At 40.3% G+C, this 9,359-nt stretch overlaps 1 protein-coding gene across 1 annotated transcript; it reads right to left on the bottom strand.

Annotated features, from left to right (window-relative positions):
* Positions 1-253: 253 nt before the first annotated feature.
* pde5aa (phosphodiesterase 5A, cGMP-specific, a) lies at positions 254-9,253 on the bottom strand. The gene is made up of 20 exons (XM_034858254.1): positions 8,865-9,253; positions 7,909-8,575; positions 7,044-7,124; positions 6,798-6,878; positions 6,506-6,595; positions 6,241-6,393; positions 6,075-6,142; positions 5,757-5,905; positions 4,633-4,808; positions 4,479-4,529; positions 3,825-3,971; positions 3,529-3,657; positions 2,855-2,949; positions 2,575-2,662; positions 1,864-1,964; positions 1,696-1,773; positions 1,526-1,589; positions 1,356-1,430; positions 932-1,015; positions 254-738 (listed from the first exon to the last, which is right to left on the bottom strand). Exons 1-20 carry the CDS (start codon positions 9,137-9,139, stop codon positions 565-567), a joined length of 2,826 nt encoding a protein of 941 aa, XP_034714145.1. The 5' UTR covers positions 9,140-9,253; the 3' UTR covers positions 254-564.
* Between the last annotated feature and the right edge of the window lie 106 nt (positions 9,254-9,359).

The raw sequence follows: 9,359 nt of genomic DNA on the forward strand, positions 1-9,359 counted from the left end.
TTTCTGGCACAAGAATTCTTTTTAAAACTAACTATCAGACATCAAAAGTATTATGCTATGATACAGAAAACACATCTATCTAATCTAATTTTTAGTGGCTACAAATATGTGCCTGGAGAGTGTCTCTCTCTCTCTCTCTCTCTCTCTCTCTCTCTCTCTCTCTCTCTATATATATATATATATATATATATATATATAAGTACGTGTGGGTGTGTGTACCTGCATACATACATACATACATACATATTTTCCTTGCATGTTTTTATTGTAGCATTGCGTATTGTACACTGTCTCCTGTGGGCGCCCTTGTATTAGCTGTACTGCATAGTTTAATGTGACATCTAAATCTGATGTGTAAATTGACAACATGGTGTTTAATTACATTTAACATTGTAAACCTGAAAACCCAATAAATAAATCATAAGAAAATATTGTTGCATATACCAACACATTAGTAGTCAAAAATCTCTGATGTGTGGACACTACGCAAAATATTTAGTCAAGATGTCTCCGACAGAATGGGCAACAAACAGGTGCAGGTGTCTTTTTCCTCTGTCTAGTCCTCTATTCCTCTGTCTGTGTCTTTTCCTCATTGTTGTTATGTGTTTCCAGGGCTACACAAGTACTATTTTTACAATCTTCTTCATCTGCTGTCTCAGTAAGTTGCATCCAGTTTTCTCTGTTCTTCTTACAACCCTTCAGCAGTGGGGAGCAGGTGTTGAACAGTCTAGATACAGCCTGGGGGAGACAGAGACAAAGAGTGTGATGATTGGAGTGATGGAAGAGTGGAAAATAGAGGATACGAGAATAGAACAGTATTAGGACAATGTTGTGATTTTCTTTTCCTTACAAACAAACACACATAGGCCTATGCATGCTTGTGCAACATGCATTCATCCACACACATGCAACACCTGCAGAAATAACACACCTCGTACAGTGGATAGCAGATGTCATCAATGTATTCAACTTGCATGTATGGCAGTCGAGTGCTGTTTTCTCTGTTCATTATGTCCTGGTCAGAAGAAAGTGTAAACTGGCTGTTAGGACTATTTAAAGAAGGCCAGACCAAGAGTAGCTGAACTAGTCAAACAAGAAATCCCCCATATTCCAATGTGACTAAAGTACCATCAATGTGTTTGAATAGTAAAAACTGGCTATGTGTATTTGTTGTTCTGCACATTAACTAACATTAACAAGGCTGCATTAGGGAGGTGAAAACAGTTTTGAATGTGATTCCTATTGTACAATACAATCAAGTGTAAGAAAAATGTGATAGTTACCATAAACAATACGGATTTCTTTTTTAAAATGATGACAATGTAACCGGACAAAATCCTGCTAGTAATACTTACAATGGGCTTGATTTTGAACTCTTCTTTCTCTTTGTCCCCTTGGGCAAAGAACTCCATGGTAACTAGCTTGGCAATCTGTTTTGGGAGGAAAAGTTAGGTTATGGTCAAGATGAACACAAAAATAACTCAGAGATAAACAAAGAAAAATAAAAGTCTTTTATGAGGCCTACCCTTTTTTGTTCAGGCCAAGGCTTTGTGATAGCAGAGAGGTCACTGGCTGTCATCAACATTGACCTGTGGCGTGAATAAATTTCTTAAAGGAATAGTCCACTGCCCCATTCCATAATAGATATCATTTTCATACTGTATGTCCAGGGTTCTAACTCAATTTGATTCTCACCTCAGTAAATCTTTTTGTTTCTCGCTCTTCCAGTTCACTCTCCTTTTCTTGGCGAGAGAAAAGAACTCTGTTCTTCTCCTAAAAAGACAAGCAGAGAAAAGGGGGTTAAAACAAGATGTACAAAAGAGTTGACCTCCAGCTACTTTGACATTTTCAGTTTTAACATACTCCATGTAGACAGTTAGGTCAGTTGCGAGGATTGCCCTTTTGATCATGTGTAGTACAGATCTGTGGTCTTCTGCAGAGAGACCGCTGAGAATCTGACTCCCCTGGGAGAGGGCGAGAGAGAGACATCGACCGAGTAAGAGAGCGAAGTAAAGTAAAGACTTCACCTCTATGACCACCTGATATATGCATAGATAGTCAGGCATGGTAACAAGCTGTTTGTTATGCCAACAAAGTGTCTACACTTTGATTAAACTTTTTTCTATTTCTAGAATTTCTGGCACCATTACAGCTTTTGCAGAGTATGCCATTTTGCAAGAATCAAGAAAACCATTTTTAATTTTGTCAAGCAAGCAGGAGATATTTCAAGTATTGTCATCCTATGTACACAATCAATCGTTATCTATAGCAAACATAATACAATCTATCAGATTACCATCTAATTAATTCCATTTTAGTGTATTTATATATCATTTATATTAACTATTTTGCATTGACAATAGGTGTGCATGTGTGTCCTGCAAAGTTTGATTTAAAAAGGAATCAAGTCAAAGAGACAGATAGATGGACAGAAATTGGGTCCAATTAAGTGTGCTAATTGGAGAAAAACCCAGTACTATATGATTTACAAGTGGTTGGATATGATGAAACAGGTGACGATTGAGAAAAAGAGATGGGTTAAAAGTAATGTGAAGATCATTGGATGAGTCTTACAGTGTTGTTTAGGATGAAGAGGCATAGGTTGTAGTGGTGGTTTTCAAGAGAAGAGTGTCCATACAGCTGAGCTAAAGGCTGTTGACTCCTGAAAGAGAGAGAGAGAGAGAGAGAGAGATATATGTATATATTGGCTGACTATAAGAAGACAGTTACCAACAACTGAACATATTACCAGTATATTACTGGTTTACATGTACATAGCCATGGGTTAGATGAATTCTTTGAGCAAATATATACGATTGACAAAGCATGAAAGGAGGGGGAGTATTGTGTTTACCTTTCTATGTACGAGTTACTGACTCCTCTGTGGTCAAGGTCATGATTCAGAGTAGCTATCATCAGTGCTAAAATCTCCAGACGGGAAAAAATTGTCTAAAAATACAAACAAAAACATGGAGAGGAGATGGAGAGAGAGAGAGAAAGAGAGAGAGAGAAATAAGTTATTTCCCTGCTTCTCTACATGAATGTGTGTTCAATTTGAAGTCAGCCTGTCAAGAAAGTAAGGCATACTCAAACATTTTGTGTTTTGTGTGATAGCTCAAGGCTCTTGAATCAAGGACAAAAAACATTTAACAGAGAGAGCCTGAAGTAAGAAGGCAACAGGGGTCACAAGTAGTGATTTAGGCTGGTGTGTGATTCCCATAGAAAGCAGCAAAGAGGTTTTGGGGAGTCTCAATTGAATCTTCTTTCAAGTGATATAAAGTGCTCTTTACTGGAGAAACCCAGCTGTCCTTGAATGACACCTCCACAAACTTTAAAATTGACCTTAAAAACCAAAAAACAGACAACAGTAGATGTTCATCAACACGATGTAACTGTTAGGGTATACAGGGGGTGTATACATTTTACTGAGACTTTTTATCCTTACACATTTGTGTTTTGGTAGTGTAGGCTTTCATACATGCACATGGGCAAACACACATAATGTGGACGCAGACAAGATGCACTAACCTGGAGTTCGTCTGCGGCCATGAGCATAGCAAACATGCTTTGAGCAGTGCTTAGTGCATGGTTCCAGTTGTGATATGGCACGCTGTTCCTGTAACCACGTCTCACGGTCAGTACCCACTGGCAGAGACTCTGGAGGAAAGAAACATTATAAGAGGTGGTAAATAACTAAAGAGGGATCAATAGAATTTTCTGAATTTACTATGCTTTTCACTTTAAAAGAGAGATATGCTTGCCATTTTTTCATAGAGGCTTCTTTGGCTACTACTCTCTCAATGAAGCCTAATTTGGTCAGTTACCTTGTAATCAATGTTAAAATCCTGCACCAAATTGAGGTCCAGGAACATACGAATGGTGGCCTGAGTGGTCAGGTCTTCTGGAAGACCAAAATCAGAGAAATGGAAGTCTAGAATATTCAATGATTCAACAGAAGGAATAGTGGCCTCCTGAAAACAAAAAAATTGAAATATACACATGTATAATTTACATCCAATCAATCAACAACAATACACCCACAAACACAACTAAAGTCTACACAGCAGGAAAACCATCTGGGTTTAACATGGGTAAGTTCACCATCAGCTTTGCCACTCTCAGGCAGTGCTAGAGGCTAATTAAAAGCTTTCATTTGGTACATGACTCTCATCTGTTAGGATTGAAGACTATCAATCTGACCTGCTGTGTACTGAGGGGTGATTACATGACTATTGAACAACAAGGAGAGTGACTTAGGTGGTGAAAAAATGTGGCTTCAGACAAAATGAAAAGTTAGTGTGCGTAAAGGAAATTAAAGAAGACAAGTGAGTTTGTCTTTGTTCTGGTCAAAATTGGTTATGTATTACATGTACAGTATGTTACTCTATTAATGAGGCACAGAGAGGTCAGGAGTTGCAGCAAGGCTAGACCAGACTGACAGAAAGGGTTCATTTCTAGCAAACAAAGTCATGAGTCACCTGCAATGCTTGGACTTCCGACTCTGCTGCTGTGATGTGGTAGGCAAGAACCTAAGATAAAGAGAGAGAACACACATACACACATTGTAAGTTGCCTGAATAAATTCTCTTGTCTGCAAGCTAAAGATGTGAGTAGAATAACTGGGTTTCCCACCTCCTGTGTGACCTCTATACTGGCCCTCCGCTCCTCAGTGATCTGCACAGCCTGAGCATACTGCAGAGCCAACCCGCAGTACACCGACAAGTCCTCTAGTAGACGCTCATCATATCTGTTAAAGGCTTCTATCTCATCTGAGTCTCTGCTCTTTTTGTTCATCAGTTGACACACCGCTATATGACAACAAAGACGTGGATTGAGGACAGTTGTGCAGCATAAGCATAATACTTTTTAATCAATCCCTTTACTAATAGTCTTAATCGCACTAGTACCTGACTTCTCTTTTCAGGTAGGTTTAGGTGTGCCAAGCAAGAATGACTATATTGCTGTGTTTTAGAGAAGGCAGAGTTCATGAAGTTTTTTGTGGAAGCCCAGAGTTTATGATATGATACCATAAGTGCAACAGACACAGATGAATAATGTATCATGAGTCAAAAGAGTGTTATGGTTTAGGTGTTTCGTCTTGTCTTATTACGGTAGTCTGTTTTCCTGTCTTAATTTCTAAGCCTGGTTTTCTGTCTCTGTGATTGTGTTATTTTTGGTCTTGTTTTGCATATGTTCTGTTTCATTCTGTTCATGTTTTGTTTCGAGTCTTGGTCCTTGGTTGCTCTATGTTGTAGTTTCTGTCTTGTGATCTCTTGTAAGTGTCTTGTATATGTTCAGTTTCCTTTTTTATTGTGATAAAGTCTTGTTTTTCTCTATTGGAATAAGTCTTGTTTTCCGTGCCATATTGTTTAGTCCGATGTCTTTCACCTGTTTCCAAGCCCTTGTGTCACCTGTCTCTTGTTACCTCGTTACCCTTTGTATTTAGTCTTGGTGTTCCCCTTCTCTGTTGTCAGATTATTTGTTTTGTGCTCCTGTTCAGTGGTGTATCTTCCCTGTAGCCTCTTTGTTCCTGTTTTTGGATATGCTTTTCTCTGTGGACTATTCTTTATTGTTGGACTTTGTTTTTTGTCTGCTTCCTTGGTTACTCCGGATGTTGTTTGTTTTTGCATATTGGATCCCTGTATTTATTTAGACTCTTTTGTCAAATAAACCCTCAACTACAAACTCTCCTGCCTGCCTGTCTCTCTCTGCATTTGAGTCCTCTAATTCCCTACAACCGTAACAAAGAGACTTACCAATAACATTTTCAGACCTCTCATTTCTGACGGGGCAGCAGATCAGACTCTTTAGTGATCCCTCAGAACTCTTCGACATATTAAGTGTTTTCATAGCAACCAGAGTTTGAAGGGCAGATGATTGGTCGATGTCACTGATGTCACGCTGCCTGAAAAATGACATGGAACTATTAACAATATGTCTAAATTTAGATGAATAAAATGTAATTTTATTGATGTATATAAGCAATTACAAAGTTGTTATAAGCAAAAATTATGTCAGCTATAGACTAGGCAATAATCCTTGTTTGTCTTTATGAGTCAAGCAATAGGCAGAACCTTCTGTAGATCTGGCAGGTTGATCCGAGCTCCTCACACTCCAAGTGGATCACTCTGGAGAAGAAAACCTGAAATAAAAACCACCAGAGGAACAGAAAATAACGTACATTAGGAAAGATATGAATTTATCAAAAACAATTCAAACGGATCAAACAGGATCATGCACCTGGTCTTCCACAACTGAAGTCTGCTGGCTAGCGATGAAGATGGTGCAGTACTGAGCACGTGTGAAGGGCATGATGGTGGCAGCCATCTTACTCAGCAGAATTTCAAAAGAACAGTGCTCCATTGACAATACCTGTGCCATTTCTATCAAGGCCTGACACACACACACACACACACACACACACACACAAATAGATAAGAATACATAAGACATCTATACATACCTAGAAATAGGTAAATTTCATATAGTTCTCTGGTGGTGTTACCAGACTGCGTTTGGCCTCTTGTCTTGAGCTTTCATACAGCTGGACATTATCCAGGACCATCCCCAACACATCCATATGATTTGACAACACCTGGTCAATAAAATTCAACTCAATCTTATTGTAACTGAAAGGTATTGCTGGCAAACAGCTATTAGTCACTTCTATACAAAACGTGTACATTTATATATAGTTAGCATTAAATTTGGAGACATACATCACATAACAAGTCTTACACAATAGACAAGAGCTTTTGCTGCCCTGTAGTAACAGTCCCAAACCTCCCATCCCTCACCTTTTCATCCATATTGGTGAAAACAGAAACTGATCCATCGCAGCCATCTCTCTTGTTGATCATTATAATTACACCGACCACCTGGCCGCAAAAAGAACACGTTTTGCTTTCAAGCAATCTGTTGCATAACCTCTACAATACCGCACTGAAGGATCCAAATAGTTACACTGATTAAGCATTAAGGCATGTGCAAAAACACACATCATACAGTCTTGAAAAAAATTGAAAAATAGTAACAAATGTTACCTCTCCCCTGTGGGCCTTTATAGGAACACTCAAAACTGTCCTAATCTTTGATTGATCTTCATCTAAATGCAATCTGGGATCCTGAGGAAATAAACAAAGGACATGTAAGTACATATCACTGCAGACAAGCATCCCATCACTTATATATACTCACCGTAATCGCAACACATCTGTGTGTGTAAAATATGTGTATTGCAACATTGTGTGACTTATGAGCTAATGCAATTTTGAGGAAACAGGTTATAACACTTACCCAAATTTGACTCTATTCATACGCCTGTTCCCTACATGGTCAATATTGTTCTTTGACTGAACAATACTGCCCCACAGGTTGTTAGATACCAACCATCCTCAACGTTGCTTAGTGGATGATTACCTGCTAACTGTGCCAGACATTTGCAGTGTTTCTTAATAACATTGTTGGTGAGGAGTTGCACCTCTTCTAAGCGTTTAAGTGAGCTATGCTGTCTTTTCTCTTTGCGCAGGTGTGTGTAAGGAAAAGTACTGCATAGTAGAGAACATCCCCCTCTCAATAATCAGAGATTAATCAGGAGTTCCTAAAAGGATTAGACGCAGGTGCGTCATCTGGGATTCCCTTATACACGCCCACACAACATAAAAATAACCATGTCCCCGTCTAAAAACGCATTATCATGAAATGGGCGACTCATTAGTACACAGTCCTCATTGGTCATTTAAAATACATGTGCCCTACATGTTCTATTTTTGTTGAAAACTTTGATTAAAACAAACAACAGACTGACACACCAAGTTGTTAGTTAAACAACTTGGTTGTCAGTTGTATGTTAAGCAAAGCTTACAGAGTCATGAGGACTACAACTAGTGTGTCAGATTGAAGGTTTACCTCTGATGCATCTCTCAGGTTTACTGGTGACCCTGTAGCCAGTACACATCCCATGATACTTTTCACCAGCTCCAGGTGTGCATGGCTGCAGAGGTTACCCTCGCTTGAGCACCCTAATGCTGTCAGGGCAATCACCTCCTCCAAGGTGTTTCTTCCACAACAGTCTTTCTTTACCAGAGACAGGGAGCAACAATCAGCTGCCAGGATTTCCCCAGCGTGCAAGACAGCACCCTGGCAGAGCTTTGCTAAAGAACCCATCCAGCTGAGTCCTCCTTTCAGGAGCTCCAGCATCCATGGGCAATACTCAGCTTTGCCACAGGCTGCAGTATTTGTAGTAGTGGGACACAGAGTGTGAGGACAGTTTAATGAGCAAGGGCAAACGGGAGAAAGAGGACGGTTGGAATAAAAAGAGCAGCGTGAAGAGCGAGGAGAACATGGAGAACAAGGGGAGTAACTGCCCAATATATCTGGACTGGAGCTGTCCATCCACTCAGGGGCCCTGAGATTGAAGGCAAGGGGTTTGAGACTGTCCATCAAAGATGAAATGTTCAAGTGTGAGCTGGTCGATGGAGAGGAAGTCCTGCGGTGATGAGCCTTCCTGGGGAGGTCAGAGTGGTCAGAGCTGCTCCTGGGAAACCTGGGCATTGGGGACTCTCCCGCACTGACCCTGATGTCACAAACAAGACAGATAGCTGATTGGCTGGGAAAGCACAAATCACAACATAAAGAATATCTTTTGAAAAATACATTTTGTTGAGGAAACCTTTCCCCAATGCAATAATAATTAGGGCCACGTTTTCTTGGCTTACAGTCATTAGCAAAGAGTACTATGTCATTACGCACACATTTTTGTCAAAACTGTTTTTATCACAGTCATATATGACTTTTAAAATAGACTACACGAATTCATAGATGCAGTTATCAGATGTAAAGGGGTTTAGTGTCAAATATCTTACTCGGAAGCTCTGCGTAAAAAGTAAGCCCTCGTAAAATCGGAGTGATCATCCAGCCATGCCTCCACTTGGCCCGTTCCGCCGCCTCCAAACCTGCTGCGCGTTTTGGAGCGAGGGCTCCACAGCGGGGAGAAGAACCAGTCCATGTCCCTCACCACTGGCAGCTCAGTCACTGCTTCCCTGATATAGGACTTCTCTGTCCCAGTGGCAGGAGATATCCCGGTGGTCGCACTGTCAGACTCCATGAATTCCAGCGCATCAGATTGGAGGCAGGGCATCCCCTCGCTCAGGTAAAGCGAAAAAAGATCGACTAAACTCAGATTTTTTTGCCTGATGAGTTAACGTTCTAGGAGAAACACATGTGCCGTGGACGTAGTGAAGCAGACTGAAGTGGAGTGCCAGAGAAGGCGATTGCGTCAAGGTAATCCCTTGACCTCTTACTTAGCCGATCCGGCGCCACTGGTTTATTCATTAAAGGGAACTAATTTAAACTTCCAG

Source organism: Etheostoma cragini, chromosome 2 (genome assembly GCF_013103735.1).
Source record: "Etheostoma cragini isolate CJK2018 chromosome 2, CSU_Ecrag_1.0, whole genome shotgun sequence".
In the NCBI taxonomy this organism is placed as follows: domain Eukaryota; kingdom Metazoa; phylum Chordata; class Actinopteri; order Perciformes; family Percidae; genus Etheostoma; species Etheostoma cragini.